Raw genomic sequence first — 20,678 nt, 5'->3', positions numbered from 1 at the left:
ATTAAAATAATAATTATACCATTATGACTTTGCAAAAGTAGAATGTTTACTTCTTTTTTTTAATCCCCCCCTTGCAACTTTGTGTGTTATCTGTTCTCTGTGTCCATTTCACTGTACATTCTTCTGTGTCTATATTTATTTTCCCTTCCCCCCTTGCAGCTTGCTTGCTGTCTGCTCTCTGTATGCATTCACTGCCAGCTCTTCTGTGTTCTTGCTTGTCTCCCTTCTTTTGTTGTGTCACCTTTGCTGAGTCAGCTCTCTGTGGTGCCTGCCGGCTGGGCGGCACTCCACAGCATGCAGGCAAGCCTGCCTTCACAAGGAGGCCCCGGGACATGAACCAAGGGCCTCCCATATGGTAGAAGGGAGCTCATCTGATTGAGCCACAGCTGCTTCCTGCTTAATCCTTTTGAAATAGGAAACTGTATCCCATGTTACTGAAGTGCCTCAATAAGTTGTTGATCATTATATATCAGAGTGGCTATAAGAGACTACAGAAGAGAAGGTTTGGTAAGGCATCACTTATTTACTCCAGTTTAGCTTTAGTCAATATGTGTTACTCAATAATACTTAATGATTAGAAGTTTTGCCCTCCAAAAGCTTAAAACCTGGCCGTCAGACTCACTGTCAACAAAAGTGATACTGAGGGGTTTTTTTTGTTTTTTTTTAAGATTTATTTCTCTCCCCTTCCCCCCCACCCCCCTGCCCCAGTTGTCTGTTCTCTGTGTCCATTTGCTGCGTATTCTTCTTTTTGTCCACTTCTGTTGTTGTCAGCAGCAGGGGAATCTGTGTTTCTTTTGTTGTTGTTGTTGCATCATCTTGCTGCATCAGCTCTTGGTGTGTGCGGCACCATTCCTGGGCAGGCTGAACTTTCTTTCGTGCTGGGCGGTTCTCCTTATGGGGCGCACCCCTACGTGGGGACACCCCTGCGTGGCAGGGCACTCCTTGCGCGCATCAGCACTGCGCATGGGCCAGCTCCACATGGGTCAAGGAGGCCCGGGGTTTGAACCGTGCACCTCCCATGTGGTAGGCGGATGCCCTAACCACTGGGCCAAGTCCGCTTCCCTGGTTTGGTTTTGACAACTCCCCTTGGCCATCTGTCTTCATGTTATCCTTGGAAAGCTAGCTCCTTTCTTACCTGCACTTCCTTCCTAAGAGGGAGATCTATAAAATGAAGGAGAATGGGGAGGTGATGGCACTGCTAGGTTGGCAGCCACTGAAACTACTAACTGTTGCCACTTAGCTACTATTATAGCAGCATAAAAGGAAATGATATGTTCCTTAATAAAATAGAACCGACTTTCATAGGTTAACACTAAAAGGAAAATCTCTAGTTGTTTCCCACTGAATACTCAGGGTGGGGAGAAGAGGTGCTGTTACAGCCTTAACCTGGGTAAGATGGATGTTGAGGCTATGTTGGCGCCCAAGGGAAGAGAATGCTGTGATCTGAGTGGTTAACTTGGCCAAAGACCATAATGAGGGTATGGAGGCATGAGGGTTATGGAGTTGCCATTCTTCCTCCTATACATGCTGTAACAGTAAAAGAAATTTCACTAAATAAAAAGGAAAAACAACTGTGAAATAAGTACAGAGAACCCCTGATCTAGATAATTTGGCTTATTACATATCTTCCTCATTATTAGTTTATATTAACTGCTTGATTGTGTGAGTTCCTCTTTCTAAACCTTTACCCTTCTTGGTGAGGCCTTTTTTTTTTTTTTTGTCTTCCAGCACTCAGAAGTACCCTTGTAGACAACTCTCAAGATCTAGGTTTAGAGACACACATACACACACACATGTATGGGGATGGGAGGAGGGGGGGAAATAAGGAGGGAGGAGAAGGAGAGGAGAGAGAGAGAGAGAAGCAAAATTTCTTCTCCTGTTCATCTGAGATCCATTTTCAGGTCTAATTTTTAAAAATTTTTTCCCCCATGAGACTACCTCTTCCCTGCGTGCCTGACTCCAGGATGTCCTCCTGTTCAGAAGAGACTCCCTACACCCAAAGAGAGTTGCAATTTTTTCATAGGCCTCAGCTGGAGAACAATATAATAAGATAATAATCTAACAGAAGAGAAAGATAATAGTGCATAAAGTAGCAACTGTCAGTGTGGGCTCTTGAGTCATAATGACCTGAGCTTGAATCCTAGATCTTTTTTTTATTATCTGGGTGTCTGAGTAGATTAGTTAACTTCTAAGTCAGTTTCCTCATCAATAAAATAAGGATAACAACAGTTTCTATAACTCACAAGGTTTTTATATGGAGTAGAGAAGACAGTATATGTATAGAGCTACCATAGTAGCTGGCACACTGCTCAATAAAGGTAAGCTATGACAGTCTATATATAGTACTGGGGGTTCATTTCTTTCTCCAATCTAATAGCCTGTAAGTTCACACTTAGAAGAGCTTTACTGGGCAAGGGGAGGAAGTGAAGCTGGCTGTGTGTGATGCAGAAAGACATAAGTTCCTTCTAATCCCTTTCATTTACATAATTCAAAGTAAGGTCAAGAATATATTATTTGGATTGTCTTCCTCTCTGTTCCTTCAGTAGAAAATCGGCTGCAGTTATGCTGTTCACCCACACACACCAGTCCTCTGTGCTCTCAAATGAATACTTGGGAAAAGGGTGCAAGGGACAAGATACATTATAGTAGTATCTTTACCAGGAGGAACCAGCAGTATGAACAATCTCATTTATAAAGCCATCCACTATATTTACTTTTTATGTTCCCTTTTTTAAAAAAAGATTTATTTTACTTATTTCTCCCCCACTCCCAATCCCCCCCTCCCCAGTTGTCTGCTCTCGTGTCCATTCTCTGTGTTCTTCTGTGTCCACTTGCATTCTTGGTGGCACCGGGAATCTGTCTCTTTTTGTTGCGTCATCTTGCTGCTTCAGCTCTCCATGTGTGCAGCGCCACTCCTGGGCGGGCTGTGCTTTTTTCGCACGGGGCGTCTCTCCTTATGGGGTGCACTCCTTGCATGTGGGGCTCACCCCTGCATGGCATGGCACTCCTTGTGTGTGGTAACACTGTGCGTGGGCCAGCTCACCACATGGGCCAGGAGGCCCTGGCTTTGAACCCTGGACCTCCCACATGGTAGGCAGATGCTCTGTCAGGTGAGCAACATCCGCTTTCCTTTCTGTTCCCTTTTAATCTCTATCATTTTAAAGTGATTTTGATATTTAGCTGACAGCTCTTTGGCTTGAATGTCTTCATTCATCTTCAGAACAGTTTTTGGAAGAGAACTGCAAGCTTGCTGACAACCCTTTACTTTCAGTCATTCAACCACTCCTCTCTCTCTGCAAATCAGTCAAGGTCCTTGGACATAAATGGTTTGGGATGGAATTGAAGTTATGAAGCTTCAATTTTTGGAAATGTAAGGTAGTATAAATTTTCCAGAGGACAATTTGCTAATATTTATTTAAAAATCTTAAAGACATATGTAAATTCACTTTAGGAAATATAGTCTAAAAAGAGACTTTCACTATCTCTCTTTACTAGATCTGCACTCACATACGCTGTCTTCTGTAAAAGCCAATCCCTTAACACATTCAACTACATCTCATTTTCTCTTACCAGTTTAAGTACAAAGTGCCAACAGTTTTTGTTTCCTTTTCTATCTCTGTCTACAGTGGCTTGTAGTTACGTACTGTAGAAAAACATGGTCTTAATCTTAACCTGTTTGGGTCACCTGTGACCCTCTTTTCCTCCCAATTCCTCCCTTCTGGAATTTATCCTATGCCTGTCCTTTCATTATATAGTGGAAGCAGATAACTTGTTTTCTAGGTTTCACAGGTCCACAGACAGAGGGGAATTGTGCCCCAGGACAGACCACATCCATAACTGATTCTGATGAGACTTTGTACTTAGCACTGTTACTGAAATGACTTAAGGTTTTTGGGATGTTGTAATGTAGTGAACATATTTTACATGTTGAAAAATAATGTCTTTTTAGGGTCCAGAGGATGGCTTGGAGCCACGTAGCCCAGAAAAACATGTTCTTAACCTTAATCCATTTCTGTGGGTGTGAACCCATTATAAATAGGACCTTTTGATAAGGTTACTTCAGTTAAGATGTGACCCAGTGGAATCAGCAGAGTGCTTAATCATATTACTGGAGTCCTGTATAAGCAGAATGAAATTCAGACACACAGAGAGAACGCCATGGGAAGAAGCTGGAAGTCAAGAGAAACCAGAGAAGCCAGGAGAGGATGTCATGTGCACTGCCATGTGACAGAAAAGCCAAGGATCAAGGATTGCCAGCAGCCAGCCTCAGAATGCCAGCCTTGGGGAGGAAGGCATTGCCTTACTGATGCAGGAAGTAAGTCTCTGATTTTGGGCTTCTCCTAGCTTCAAAACCATGAGCCAATAACTTCCCTTTGAGTAAGTCAACCCATTTATATGGTATTTATTTTAGGAGCTGGGAAATTAAAACATTATTAAGTCATTCTCTTTAGCATAAAACCTGTGCTATTATTTCTTCCTTTTAACAAAATGCAATACCTTCTCTTTACTTCTCCTGCTAGATATTATTCCCCTTTATAACAAAACTCCTCAAAAGAATTATCTATGTTCACTGTCTTCACTTCCTTTCTTTTCTTTTTTCCCCTCCACCTCTCCCCCCCCCGCCCCCCGTCCTGCTGTTTTTGCTGTCTGTGTCCATTCACTGTGTTATTTTCTGTTCTATTTCTTTCTGTCTTCTCATTTTCTCCTCTAGGATTCACCAGGATTCAATCCTGGGGACCTCCGATGTAGAGAGAGGTTCCCTGTCACTGGCGCCACCTCAGTTCCTGGTTTCTGTTGTGTCTTGCCTTGACTCTCCCCTTTGTCTCTCTTTTGTTGCATCATCTTGCTGCGTGGCTTGCTGAAAAGGCACTGGCTTGCTGTGGGCACTGGCTCTCTGCATGGGCCTGGCTCGCCAGGTGGGTCTGACTCGCTGTGTGGGGACACCTTTACCAGAAGGCCCCATGGATCGAACCTGGGTCCTCCCATATGGAAGACAAAAGCCCAATCACTTGAACCACATCTGCTTCCCTGAGTCTCTTTTAAATCCACTCCATTGAAACTGCTCTTTTGAACATTACCAATCAACTCCTTGCTAAATTAATGGTCGATTCTCAGTTCTCATCTTACTTGATTCATTAACAGCTTGTGACATAGTTGACCAGCTACTCTTCCTTGTTATCCAGAAGACCATACTCTTATGGTTTTCTCTTTGCTCCTTCTCACTTTCCTTTGCTGGTTGCTTTTCTTTTCCCTCAACTCCTAACACTGAGTATCCCAGGACTCCATCTTAACTCTTCTTCTCTATTATAGTCACCCCCTTGACGATCTTACCTAGTTTCATGGGTCAATGACTCCTGTACTTGTTTCTCTATCCAGGGTATCTCTTACCTAGTTTCAAGGGTCAATGAGTCCTATATTTCTTTCTCTATCCAGGGTATCTCTTCCAAATCTAGACTTTCAAGTTCAACTCCACATTCAAAGTCTTCACTTGGATGTTTAATCAATATCTTAAGCTCAATATAAACAAAATACAACTTTGATCCCCCATATCCATCTGCATTTTTCCCCAACTCAGTTTTCAGCAACTTTGTCCTTAAAAATGATATATGCCAAAACCCCCTAACTATTGTCTTTCTTTTATACCACACATCCAGTCATTCAGGAAATTTGATTTTTTTTTTTTAACCTTCAAAATACATCCAGAATCTGACCACTTCTCACCACTCCCAGTGCAATCACCTTGGTCAAAAATCAACATATAAATTTTCCTGGATTATTGCAATATTCCCCTAACTGATGTCCGTGCTCGTATCTTTAATCCTCTATAATGCAGCAGCCAGAATGATCTTTGAAAAACTTAAGTCAGAATCATGTCACTCCTCTGCTCAAAAGTTGGACTTAACCCAGGATCTTAGACATGGGAAACAGGCACTCAACCACTGAGCTACATCTGCTACCCAATGAGAGTTGTGTTTTTTTTTTTCATTTGCTTGTTTGTTTTGCTTGCTTTTTGTTTTTAAGAGGTGCTGGGGATCAAACCTGGGACCTCATACATGGGAAGCAGGCACTCAACCACTTGAGCTACAGCCATTTAATGGCCTTCCATTTCACTCAGAGTTAAAGTCGAAGTCCTGACAATGGTCTACAGGCCTACTTGGTATTACTCTCTCTTTTATTTACTTTGCTCCAGTTATTGATCTCCTAGCTGTCCTTCACACATGCCAGATATTCTCCTGCCTTAGGACCCTAACACTTGTTCCAATTGATCTGGAATACTCTCCCCAAAGATATCTGCAGGACTAACTCCTCATCTTCTTCAAGTCTGTGTGCAAGTGTCCTTTTTCTCAATGAGACCTAGCTTGATGACTCTATTTAATAATGAAACATGATCCCCAATCCCTGGTTCTTCTGATGCTTTATACCTTGACCTACTTTCTGCCCTCCCCCATAGCACTTACTGCCTTTCAACATAGTACATAATTTCTTTTTCTATTTTGCTCAGTGATTTATCCAGAGAACAGCTCCTGCTGCTCTCAATATACATTGTTGAATGAAGTTCTGAAAGCTGAATGTACAAGGTTGTCTGCTGAAATATTGTATGTGATAGTAAAACTTTATAAACAATTTAAATGTTCATCAAAGGAGGAATAAATAAATGAATTAAAGTATGACAAAAAAATAGAATACTTTGCTGCTATTTTAAAAGATGAGGTAGGTTCATACATATATTAACACGGACAAACGGCCATGATATAAGTAAAAAAATCAAATTACAGAATAGGAAGAATATTATGATGCCACTTTTGGAAAATTATATGTATATGTATACATAAAAAAGTATGGAAGGGAACACAATAAACTGTTAACAATGGCTATCTTTGGGTGTTAAAAGAATGGGGAATTTCCACAATCTACTTTCTATAGTCTATATTGCTAGATTCTTTACCTCATGAGGATGTTATTTTATAATTTGAAAAAAGCAAAAAAAAAAAAAAAAAAAAAAAGAAATTTCTATTTTGGAAGGAGAAAGATGAGAAGGAAAATGATGGGTATAGAAAAATATGATAGAAAAGGATGTGGTAATATAAGTCGCCCTAAGCTATATGCCTAGGGTGATTCCCTCCTGCAGGGTTACAGACCTTCCCTAACTTTATAGCATGAGTCACTGACATAGAAGATAGGATTAATTTCACATTTAAGCATACTTTCTTGCCTTTTTTGAATAAAAGATTTTACAGGTTATTTTATAAGCAATTAGTAGAGATCCAAAATTTTATAAAGACATTAAACTTACAACCTTAATATACCAAATGGTTTCAATCTTTCTGTGGTTTCCTTCAAATAGTACCATGCATATAAAAGTTTTATATTATCTACAGCATGGATACAATTTTGAATTCTATGTTTACACAGCATTATATATAAGTATTTCCCATAAGCTAGGTAATCTTAAGATATAATTTTTAGTGGCTGCATGTTATTTCATTGAGATGATATATCCTTCTTAAGCATTTTGCCATTTTGAGGCATGTTGTTTGTTTTTCAATTTTTCACTATTATGAATAATGTTGCAACAAAGATCATTATGTAGTTAGCTGTCCTCTATTTTTAGATTATATCCTGAGAAGAAAAATAGGAATGTGGGTTCACAAAGCATACGAATATTTTTATGGTTCTTATTCTTCCATTGAGCCATACCAAGTAACTGAAAGAAAATAGAGAAAAATGAAGAACTCTCAATATTGAATTCCAAATATTGAAAGCTTAGAGAGTTTACTTTGATTTTTCTTTTTAGTCTTTTAATTTTAACTAAACGTGCAATTATTAGCTGACGGCTATCAACAAAACTTACTTCTGCATTATCTAGTTTCTCAGTCAGATACAACCACTTCTTGAGTGATCTCATGTGCAACCTGTAGGATTAGGCATTGGAGCAAGTCTGGTCCCAGGCTGAATAGTAATAAAAAGACTATTGTTTGAAGGTGCCAAGGATCATATGTATATTCTTGGAGTAGTATTTGATGTTAAAAAGAGGAAACATTATTCTACAAATTCCCAAGAACTGGTGTAATTTTCTTTGTAATAATAGAAAATTTTAAAATATATTGTATTACTATGTAGGAGAGAATCATGTTATGATGAGGAGGGAGGGTTGAAACAAGTAACTGCTAACTTGCTATGTTAATCTAAATTACTAATTCTGGCTCCCTCTCTTCGAGATTTGCATTTGACAATCCACCTACCACAACCCTATCAAGTGGTATTTTTTTTTTTTTTTAAAGATCCTACTACTTTATTTAAAACAAGTCAGTATTTTCCTTAAGGAAAGTATATCTTTAAGGATAAAGTTAGAATTCTTTACTCTGACAATGAAGTCACTTCATAATTGGTCCTCCTATCTCTCTAACTTAATCACCTGAAACTCCCTAACATTTATTTTTTCTCCAGTAATTTTGAAATCTGGCAGTTCCCTAATAGATCACACTGTTTTATATATATGTGCTTTTGTATAAGCTATTCTCTGCTTGCGATGTTCTTCTTAAATGTTTGGGCCCTATTTTTATTCCTTTAAGAAATACTGCTGTCTTTGACCAATTAATTTGAGTCAGAAGCCTCTTCTGGGCTCCCATAACACTCTGTATTCTTTAACCTAACACTGAGAACATCACATTATAATTCTTAGTTTACTTGTTGGAATCCCCTACTGAATTAAGGGAGAATCAGCAAGAGTGTGTGTCTTATTTATCTTCCTATCTCACAGTACCAGGCACATAGTAAATGCTCAATAAATGCTGGCTGCATGGAAGAAAGAATTCATGGAATTCTAAGCACTTGTTCAGAAAGCACCCTCACTTATTTATCAGTTTATTTAACAGTTCCTTTTTTTGGGCCTGCATTCATAAGGCACCAACTCAAACATGTGTGGTGATAAAAGGAGACTCCCTCCCTATGACCAGCACCTTCCTGGGTTCACTCTGGAGTCTATTCTCAAGGCCTTGCCTTTGTAAGCCACTTGATCCTGGTTTTGGGATTCTCAAGGTGATGAACATTCCACTGCCTTCACAAGGCTATTGTGAGCTTTATTATATTACTTTGCCATCAAATGTTCTCAGCCAAGTTTTTGTTAAGATTTAAGGCCATATTCAGGTCTTCTGGTTAATCTGTTTTCAAGAACTGTTATTTCTGGGTGACATTTTATTAAATGTTTAGTTATTTCAAGACCAATTCATTCTCTCTCTTTCTTTTTCTTTCAATTGTCTTTTTTTTAAAAAAGATACATAGATCACAAAAAATGTTACATTAAAAAATATAAGAGGTTCCCATATACCCCACACCACACCCCACCCCGCTCCTCCATCAATAGCCTCTTTCATCGTTGTGGCACATTCATTGCATTTGGTGAATATATTTTGGAGTACTGCCGCACCGCATGGATGGCCTCGGTAGTTGCTGAGGGTAGGGAGAGGGAAGAAGAGATGTGATGTGGGGGCATTTTCCGGACTTGGAGTTGTCCTAAATGATACTGCAGGGACAGATGGTGAACATTATTTATCCTGCCATAACCCACTGATTGGACTGGGGTACAGTGCAAACTACAAGACCAATTCATTCTTTAGCCATTTGCTTACTGTAAACTTTTTAACATAAGTTTGCAACCCTAATCCTTCATTCTTATAATGCTTCTAATAGTACATGCCAACAATGTTCAAGTTTTTAAGAAAAATGTTAAGAGTTGACCCCTTTTATAAACAAATCTAGCGTAACTATATAGCTGGGTGGTTCTGGTCCAAGTGGCAGCCAGGTCCCCTCCCCTCTACCCTCTGAAGGGCCTCCCTGGCACTTTCACAGTCCTCTAGGCTCTGCAAACCACAGTTTGAAAACCACTGGTCTTTTATCTAGGTCACAGTAAGTAACAGTGGCTTCTAAAACCCTTTAAAAATCCAATTTATGAATATTATTAAGTTAAATGCACCTAGAACATACACTGCTTACAAGAACTCTGATATACGTTCTTATGTAAAATGAAAAATCACAGCTTGTTCTATCCATTTTTGAAGTTTAGATTTTCATACACTGCGTACCCATGGAAAAAGCAGTTCCATTTTGGCCAGTTTTATGAAAACAATCACTATTTCTCCCTTCTGTGCACTCTTCAACCAACAGATGTCACTAAAGATATCAGCACCCAGAGGCAAAGCGAAGAAAAGATTAGACAAATGGCAACTGAGCATAAAAAACATCCAGTTCTTAAAACTGGGGGGGAGATTTCCAAAGTAATAACATTTATTACACGCATGCAACATTTTAACCAAAAATTTAGGAAAGGAATTTCTTTTATTAAGTTGCTCAGGCTGAACGGATCATAGCACTAAGTTCTGAAATACATGTTCTTGAAGCAATTTAAAACTCATTAGAAATAATAGGCTTGAGCTAGTAGAAAATGTGGTAAAATTTAATCCTCATCCAAATGTTACCTGGGCTGTACAAACAGGAAATTGTTTTGTGCTACTGTGGCTAACCTCATTGCTGACCCTGAGCTGTAACAGCAAGAGCAGCTGAGAGCTGAAGCAAAATTAAAAACTTACATCAAAGTATATCATGACAGAATGTAGATAAATAAAACAGCATATCAAAAGTATTATTTTTCTGCCAGTCTCATAGAGCAGCGAGGTAGAGGTATTCTAGATGTATAGCATGTATAGCAAATCAGATGCATCTGGAAATGAGTCCTTCCCCCCTGCACTGCCCAAATCAGTGACTACCTGAACCCCGCCCATGAGAGGCGAGCAGAGCAGAAACCCTGTGGGATGGGGACCGATGGGATCATAGAATGTTCTGGCCTCTTTTCTTCATAGGCTTCCCCCTCCTTCAATTTGGCTTACCAGAGAAATAAATAATGCTGGCTCTTCTGTATCTTCCTAGTCACTCTTTCCCTTATTTTCCAGACTCCTGGACGACCACCATGGGATCTCCCTCCAATTAGCTTATGAGAATTTCCAGAGGTAAAAGCATGTGTAATAAAACATCACAGAAGGCAGACACTGAAAAAGTCAGCTTGGCTGATGGGGCCAGCAAGGGAATCAGAGTGCTGGGAGACATTTTTCTATTATTCTATGCAAAGTGCAGTGTCAAAGTAACCTGTGACACAGTTAAAAGGCATTTTCCCACTGAAACTTTGATTTCCTTGAAGTTTTGGGATAAAGGCAATTTTATCTTAAGGAACAATACTTTATCATAAACATCCAAGGTACCATCTTGCTGTCGCAACTTCCAAGAAACAATAGGAATACGGTAAGACAGATTTAGAGTGAAATTCCAATTCAAGTACTTGCTAACTACATAATACTGGGCAAGTCTCTTAACATTTTTGAACTTCAATTTCTTTATAATGGTAATCGTTGTAGTTAACTGGTCACAGGGTTTTACATATATTACCTAATAGAATCCTCACAGCCACCTTAGCAGGAAGGGATTATTTTCTCTGTTTAGCAGGTAGCTGAAGCACAGAGAGCTTAAGCAATCAGATAAAACTACTGACAGTGCAAGGCTCTTGTGAGGATTCAATGGGCTAAGTATGTTAAATGGTCTTGCATAGGAGCAGACACATAAGAGCCGAATTAAAAAATGGAAGCTACTGTACTAGTCAGCCTAAGGGGTGCTGATGCAAAATACCAGAAATTGGTTGGTTTTTATAAAGGGTATTTATATGGGGTAGGCGCTTACAGATAGCAGGCCATAAAGCATAAGTTACTTCCTTCACCAAAGTCTCTTTGGAGGAAGATGGCTGCAGATGTCTGCAAGGGTTCAGGTTTCCTGGGTTCCTGCGTTTCTGGGGCTTGCTTTTCTCTAGGTTCAAGGTTCTTTTCTTCCTGAGGCTGGCTTCTCTTTCCTCTGTGAGTTTACTTCCCAGGGCTGCAGCTTAAGTTTTTAGCATCAAACTCCAACATCTGAAACCCTCGCATCAAAAGCTCCAACTCTGTCCTTTGCCGTGCCTTTTATGGCATGCCCTAATGACATGGCCCAATCAAAGCCCTAATCATAACTCAATCATGCCCAGTTACAGATCAGATTACAAGCATAATCCAATATTTCTTTTTGGAATTCATCAATTAAATCAAACTGCTACAGCTATTATTATTATTAATCCAATTTTAGGAGCAGAGCCTGATCCATATTTCTTGTTCTTCCATGCAAGAAAACCCTTTACTGGTTTTTCTTCCCAAGAATATTTTGAAAGTGTTTTCTTTTTCCTCTCCTACCTCCCCCCTCCTCTTCCTTCCCTTTTTCCTCTCTCCACCTGTCTTCTCTTCTTTCTCCTCCAATGCGATCTCACATAGTTATTTTTCTTAACTTTTGCTGCAATGCCTTTAACTATGTCAGACAACCTGATAGGGAACTGGAAGGCTTTTGAAGCCCATATCTTTGGCATTGTTCTATGAGATTTCTTTTGGTGTTATTTGCTGAGTATACATTCTCTCCTAGAGATCCAGTGATACTGAAAGAGAAAGAGGTTACTGCTCTTTTCAGTCGCACTGTATAGCAAATAAGCCCCAAAGGAAAAACTACATGTAGCGAAAGAAACTAAGATTCAGGAAAAGAGGCAGGAAAGATACACTTGTGATTGGCAACAGGGACCTAACATGTGTATAACTAAAGCTTTATCTATTACTAAGAGATTATTATACATGTACTGTTTCATGACAGGAATTATTATTTCCTTAAAAAAAAAAGAGGAAATAGAAACTTAGCACTGGTTACAGTCAGAAGGAAGCAGGACAGGCATCCCTGAACAAACAGTGATGTGGGTCAATGTACACCCATCTGAAGAATGCTGGCTTGGTGAATGTAAGAGAAAGGCTTTGGATCAAGGAAAGGCACACCAATGAGTACCTAGTCCATGTCATACCCTGTGCCAGGTCCTTTACAGGGAGTCTAAACTACTCCTCTTCCTGCAACACTTACTGGGCATGTGGGTCAGTAGGTATTTATTATTTCTAATTTTATACATGAGTAAACTAGGCACAAAGGAGTGTGGTGTCTTAGCCAAAGGTCGTGGAGTGCTAAGTTTTGGTGCTATGAGTCAAACTCAGATCTTTTAATCCCCAAAATGTGTGCTTTTTCTAAGATATCATGCTCTTTTTGTGGAAAGGCCCAGACATGTATTTCAGCATGATAAGACATGGAAAGGAATTAGATATACATTAGAAGTGAGGCAAACTGTAGTTAGACTATTTAAAAAGGGGCCCATTTCTAAGTATTAAGTATTTCTACTTAGTATCATTGAAAATTTTATTGGTTTTTTCAAAGAACCAAGTTTTGGTTTTATTGGTTCTACTTTATATTATTTAATGAGTCTCTTTCAAACAGATACAAATGTTGGGCCAAGGTACTTGCTGGTACAGAGGAAAATAAGAGAGTTTAAGTTTATTGTTTTAAATAGGTGCTTTCTCTCTCTCTCTATATATAGTCTCCATATATTTACAATCTCAAATTCTACAAATCAAATGTGTAATTAAAACTAAGCATTTTTTAACAGAAGTCTACAATGTGTACAGATATAAGCCCTAGAAGGTTGTTTTAAACTAGAGTAAAAACAGTTTTAAACATACATTTTTCCTCTTTTAAACAAAGTAATAGGATTTTTATGGCTGTTCCTACACACACACACATACACTTAAAACAAAGAGGGCTTACAGGATTTTGTAAAATCAGTTTCCAGGTACTCAAAAAGATATTTGAGAATCACAAGCTTTTTTGAGACCAAACACACTTAGAGTTGGTTGCTGATTTGGGGGAGAGAGAGACCAGACAGGTAAAAAGGAAGAGGACGAAGAAAAAGAGAACACACAGAATCATCTCTTAGGAAGAAGTACATTACACAGAGACCAGCTCATAGTTATCATTCAGTCAGTGTGTGCCAAATTAGATTACAGAGGATTCTTATTCTCCTATTTCCATTTCCTGGCTATATAAAGGTCTCAGGGAGTTGAGAATTTCATTGATGAAGCTGTCAGCATTGGCAAGTGTTAGGGATAATGGCAGAGCTAAGGTCCAAACTGCTAACTAAATTCTAAAATTTTTAGGTTATAATTGAATAGGACAATCTTTATTGTAGATTTCCACTTCTAGGGTCCAGTGCCCAAAAGGTCCCTATAATAAAATATTGACTGCTCTTTACAAGGATATTTTTCCAAAATTCAGTGCTGGTGACATAATTAATGGTCTGAGTATTCCTTGAAACAGGATAGCAGACTCTCTAATGTAACTAAGTGATTCTGAATATGATGTAACTTTTCAATATTCTATCTAGAATAATTCCTTTTGCCTACTAACATTGCATTTTTTCCAGCAGAAATTCATCAAGTTGGTTAGGCATGATTTGTATGCTTCTCCTTCTCCTCATGCCAGTATGATAGCTAACTGGCTTTTTATACTCCTATTAACCACTTCACAAATTCTTACAGATATGAAAATTCAAAAGAACAAAATAACTAAGGTATTCGTTTCCTCCAAAGAAAGTTATTTTGCATGGATAAATATGGAAAAGGATACTTACCATAAGTACAAATCATTTTACTAGCTTCTCTGAAGAGAAGAATTCCATTTGGAGATGATACATCAAAATTCAAACGCTGGGATCTAAGAAATACAGCAAAAAATTAGACAACTCATCTAGAGAAAGAAACAGAATAAAGGTTTAAAACATCTTGATTTTCATTTATTGGAACTAGCAACAGTACAGTTACTCTTTTTAAAAAGTGCCAGTCTATTCAACTAGTGTGGATAAAATATTCCCACTATAAAGATAATAGGCAAATTATGAGGAATAATTTTTATTTATTTGCTGACTCAAAAATCTTGTCCAATCATATCTTGTCCAATACAACCCCCATCAAAATAACATACCAACATCCCACCAACCATTCAAAAATTTAGTCAGTTTGCCTCCTTCTTTGAATCTTTCTTATTTCATTATGATGACAGACCATTTTAGAGAGCCCTATATACACAACTCATTTGATTTTTTTTCTTACCTATAATTTCAGAGTAATAACAACTACAACCACCACCACTATTTAATAGATCATTTGGTATTTGCCAGGTACTTTATGTATACATATTGTCACATTTATTCCTCACAACAACCTTATGAGGTAAGTGGCATTAATTCCATTTCACAGAAATGAAGGCTTAGAGAAGTCAGTACTTTATTCAAGTTCGCACAAATAAAGGAGCCAGGATTCAAACACGGGTCTGTCAGATCTAAAACTTGAGCTCTTTTTAGAATGCCATCTGTCTTCTGCCAAAAATTATGGTCATATAGTGTTCTTATTTAAAAAAAAAAGTTGAAGCAACTAATTAAAAATTGGAAGGCAAGGTAGTTGCTTTTAAAATGCTAAAAATACATCAATATCTCTAGATGGGAAAGTTTTTTCCTTTAAAAGTTACTCAAATAAGTACATTTGAGAATTGTCTTTTTTGGCTACTACCACTTAGAGAGATTGCTTTTAATATTCTGGGTTACTACTGCCCTTAGAAACTGATGGAAGCTAAAGACCTTCCAAATCAAATCACATAAACCCAAATATTTTACAGTCAATTTCAGAGGGTTGACAGACCTTAGGAATCCCTGAGCAAAAAGAATTTATCTTTTAGTTGATATGTATGCAAATGGTTGGTAGACAATAATAATAAGAAAAACGAGATATGCATATTTATATAAATGGTTGGATATAGGTACCTGTATGGATGAGAACTCACAAACTCCTTCCATATTTATGTGTGATCTCCTACAGTGCCTATCATATATTTTAAAAACAAATTCTAAAGTGATATAGGAAATTCAGGTCCCTTTAATATTGTACATATACATAATGAATCATCTGATACTTCAAGCACATTTTAAATGTCGAACTTAAACACACTAAGTTCCATTACAGATTGCAGTCTCTACTGTACAGTTTCCACTGTACATAGCATAATAAATAACAGAAACTCTCTGAGAACAATTCCATTTCCCTGATTCCTGACAGGTGGGAGAACAATACTATGAACAAGATAAAGGATTGACATGTCATTCTGATATAATGTATACTTTTAGAATATCACCTTGGCTTTAATTGGTTTGATATGCTTTGTTTTCAAGATATCATGACATATTTTTAAAAGGATTAGCAAAAAATATGGAACTAGGGTTATAATAAAGAAACATCAAAAAGCAGAGATATGCCAAAGTCTTGTTTGCCATGGAACAGAACGAATTGTTGCTTCTCCATGCTTTTTTAAAATGCTTTAGAATTAGGTGTAATTATAATGTATTAGAAATAGTATTATGAACATCTGATTGTAGGTATGCAATTCCTAATTAAAGAAATGCGTATATATAATTCACATTAAATATAATGTGAATATATTCACATATATAGAAATATAGAAAAGATAATATATTTTCTAAGAATATAGATTTTCATGAGGTAGTTCTTAGGACAATGGTGCTAAGGAAGAATGATCTGTCTATGGCAGAAATAAAATACTTAACAATACATGGTGCAATGAATTTTCCTTTAATATTAAATATTAACATATCAGTAATAAATAATACCAATTATCTCAGGGAAAAAAATTGCAATTTAATTACAAACTACATTTCTAACAGAAAACACAGTTTCCCTTCATTTAATATTTAATATTCTTATGAAAATGGTTTCTAAAAATCTAACAACTTTCAAAAGAAAGATACTTACATTTCTTTATTTGCCAGGTGGTTCCTCATCTTGTTTTAGAGTAAAAATTTAAAAGCCTCAGCACCAGAGATAAAATTAGAGCTGCCAACCCATACTTGCTCCCTGTCTGGATATCTCCCTTCTAACACACAGTTTACAAAGAGGAATTGATCAAACTGGATGGCTATGTGACAGGTAATTTGGTGCTAAGCCATATTCACAATGACATATTTTAAAGGGGTAAAACCAATTAGCTTATTGCAGTTTTTCCTTTTAGCTACATCTTTGTTAATATGTATATGCAGAATATTTGAATCTCTGTTGGTCCGTGAAAATTATAAGGTCAACTAGGCAATTTCTGAGAAGTGTTACAGTTGCTATTTAAACAAAAAATTTGACTATATAAACCATCCAATCTTGGCATTGGGGGAAGAAGCATCAATTTGAAGTCAAAGCAGGGACAATCACTAGGGCTCCCGGGACAAACCATGTATTGTTCTGGGTCTGTTTCCCTACCCATAAAATGAAGTATCTCAACTCAGAGACCTCTAAATTTCTTTCCTGCTTTAAAATTCTACGGAATTGTAATTAAACAGTGAAATATTTAAATATTGAATATTTTAAATCATGGTAGCTGTAGCCATTCAGTTTTTTTCCAGTTCCCATAAACACATAAGTATACTATACCTCTTTCTCTCAAAAGGTCTAAATGGTATCTCTGTAATTCAATTATTTTAATCAATCACCTTAAGTGTGGGTCCTGGGCTCTTGCCAAGCCTTTGAATATACACATCTTAGGCAGGAAAAGCTGACCTTTGGAGACTGCTGACAACAGTATGATTGTTTCACTCCTCTGTCACATTGCTTACCTGTTTTGCATCAGTTCTGCCATAAGTTTTAAGATGGGAGTTGTACACACTGGCTCTCCATACCACCGCTCAATAGCCCTTTGAAGAATGGGAAGATATGTTGGGTACCTTTGATAAAACCTATTAAGGAATTTAAGGGCCAAAACAAATGTTGTTCCTGAAAATCTGTGCCACTTAAGTAGGAAAAATGGGATTCTATGTTTGTTTTATGTTTACGATACAATGGCAACTTCCTGACCTGCACAGGTATACTCTTTCATTTGGGGGTGGTGGGGGAGGGAAGAGACTGCACAAGTTTTACTCTTATTTGTAACAACCCATTCATGATATTTCTTGATTCGTGGCATACTATCTATAAATAAAAGACACTTTTAAAGTATAATATAAGAAACATATTAAAAGAATTACATTTAATACTGTAGGAAAGGAAAATAAATTTAGTAAATGAGGACAAAAACCTATTTGAACTGTTATTATCAGTGTTTCCTGGGCATCAAAACATTTAGAGAAGCATTTTTCATTATGAAAATTTTTGTAACACGGAAGAGGAGGGAGAAATAGTATAAAAAATCCAATGTATCTTTTCCCACCTTCAAAATTACCTCCTTTTTTTTTTTTAAGACTTGCTTTGCTTGGTCCCATTGTAGCTCCAAGGAATATCTGGAATGTTGGCTCAAAGAGCTTTGAGTAACTTTTAATCTATTCAAGCTCAGTTTCACTAAAATGTAGTTCCCATGTGCACCCAAGGAGAAATCCTCAAACATTTTCATCAATACTTAGGAGTGTGTGCATTTTAGTTTGCTAAGCTGCCGAAAGCAGATACCATAAAATGGGTTGGCTTTTAACAAGGGGAATTTCTTAGCTTACAAGTTTATAGTTTAGAGGGCATGAAAATGGCCAAATCAAGACATTGTCAAGGCAATGCTTTTTTCCTTAAGACTGGCTGTCAGCAATCCTGGACTCCTCTGTCTTATGGCAAGACACATGGTAGCATCTGCTGGTCTCTCCCTTCTCTTCTGAGTTACTTCCCTTCAGCTCCTTGTTTCTGTGGCTTTCTCTCTCTCTCTGTATTTATCCCACTTAAAGGATTCCACTAAGAGTTTTAGGACCCTGGGCCATGCCTTAACTGAAGTATCTAATCAAAAGACCCTATACAATAGGTACAGGAAAGAATTAATTTTTGTTTAGTTTTTAGGAGGTACCAAGGATTTGAACCCAGGACCTAGTACATGGGACGCAGGTGCTCAACCACTGAGCTATATCTGCTCCCCCAAACTCAGAGAAAGATACGTATTTTTTTTTTTTTTTTTGTACTGGGGTTGGGGATTGAACCCAGGACCTCATTTGTGGGAAGCTGGTGCTCAACCAGTGACTACACCTGCTCCCCAGATTAGCTTTTTCTTATTTTTTTACTTATTTCTCTCCCCTTCCCTCTAGTTGTCTGCTCTCTGTGTCCATTCACTGTGTGTTTTTCTGTGACCACTTCTATCCTCATCAGCGGCACCAGAAATCTGTGCTTCTTTTTGCTGCGTCATCTTGCTGTGTCAGTTCTCCATGTGTGCGGTGCCATTCTTGGGCAGGCTGCATTTTCTTTCGCACTGGGTGGCTCTCCTTACGGGGTGCATTCCTTGCACATAGGGGAGCCCCACGTGGGGGACCCCTGCATGGCAGGGCACTCCTTGCGCGCATCAGCACTGCGCATGGGCCAGCTCCACACGGGTCAAGGAGGCCTGGGGTTTGAACTGCAGATCTCCCATGTGGTAGGCGGACACTCTCTCCGTTGAGCCAAGTTGGCTTCCCCCCAGATTAGCTTTAAGAACATGATTTTCTGGGGGGTACATACAGTTTCAAACCACCATATTCCACCCTCTGGACCCAAAAAGACATATTCTTTTCATATGCAAGGTATATTCATACCATCATTATATACCAAAGCCTTAAATCATATCAGAAAGAACAGTAAATACAAAGTCTCATCAAAATCGGTTATAGGTGTGGTCTCTCCTGGGGCACAATTCCTCCCCTCACCTGTGGACATGTGAAACTTAGAACAAGTTATCGGCTTCCAATATACAAAGGAGGGACTGTCATAGGATACACATTTCTGTTCCCATAGGGAGAAATAGGAAGGAAAACAGGGGCCACAGGGTCCCAAACAATTCTGAAACCCTGCAGGGCATACTCCATTAGATTTCAAGGTCTGAGAGTCATCTATGAACTGTGGTTTCTCCTGGCCTGAAAGAGCAGTAGCCCCTCTTTCCAAGCGCTTGCACAATGGTCATGCTCTCTCTGAACCCTAGGATGAAGGCTCCAACCTCTTCAAGCATTGGGGTGACAGCCAGGCTCTCAGCTCCATGCCTTTCAAGAATCCACATGGTGGCTGGATTCTAGGCTCCACCCTTGCCAAACACTGGGTTGGTGGACAGGGTCTCTGTAATCCCCCAGGCATGTGAGTACACTGGGGTGGTAACTCTCTTCCTGAAAAACAGGGTGGAAGTCCTGCCCTCTTCAAGCGCTGGCTGTACTCACTCCACACAGACTGGTGAACTTGCTCTTCAGTTCAGACTTCAGCTTCCATCGTTTTGCCTTTGAAATGATTTTTCCTTCAGTCTGTCCCTTTTAGTTCAGGCTGGCAGTGGTTCCTTTCACACAGATCTCACAAAAAGCTTGTCAGTTTTGTAGGTAGTACACAGGGGTAACAAACCATCAGATAGTAGGACCTTCCACACATTCTTTCTGGACAACTGTTATTTCCAGTCCTGACTTGCACTGAAATGGCCGACTGGTTTCATGTTTAGTTAAATCCTCACATGAAGCACTATTCTCTAGGAACTCGTTTTCTAGAAGCTCAGAATTTTCCAAACCATCAGTTTCTGGTTTCTATGTGCCCAGGAGATTCAGTTTTTGGGTTTATTCCTTTTTTTACATTTTACTATCAGCTGCAAGGAGAAACCAGGCAATACTTTCCACATTTAGTTTGGAAATCTTCTCAGCTAAATATCCAGGTTTGTTACTTTCAAATTCTGCCTTCCATTTGACACCAGAACTCAATTTTGTCAAGTTCTCTGCCACTTTAAAACAAGGG

General features: G+C 38.5%; 1 protein-coding gene across 3 annotated transcripts in view; it reads right to left on the bottom strand.

Annotated features, from left to right (window-relative positions):
• Positions 1 to 20,678, bottom strand: part of RANBP17 (RAN binding protein 17) — a 390,979-nt gene that overhangs the window by 57,019 nt on the left and 313,282 nt on the right. For all 3 annotated transcript variants that reach the window (XM_071211021.1, XM_058282154.2, XM_058282162.2), the window contains 2 exons: positions 17,594 to 17,701; positions 14,558 to 14,640 (listed from right to left, as the gene is read on the bottom strand). In XM_071211021.1, the coding sequence (XP_071067122.1) occupies positions 14,558 to 14,640; positions 17,594 to 17,701 (191 nt within the window). The remainder of the gene's footprint in view (positions 1 to 14,557; positions 14,641 to 17,593; positions 17,702 to 20,678) is intronic.

Source organism: Dasypus novemcinctus, chromosome 2, assembly GCF_030445035.2.
Source record: "Dasypus novemcinctus isolate mDasNov1 chromosome 2, mDasNov1.1.hap2, whole genome shotgun sequence".
Classification (NCBI taxonomy): domain Eukaryota; kingdom Metazoa; phylum Chordata; class Mammalia; order Cingulata; family Dasypodidae; genus Dasypus; species Dasypus novemcinctus.
Note: the sequence above shows the minus strand (reverse complement) of the source record. Positions and strands in the feature narration are given on the sequence as shown.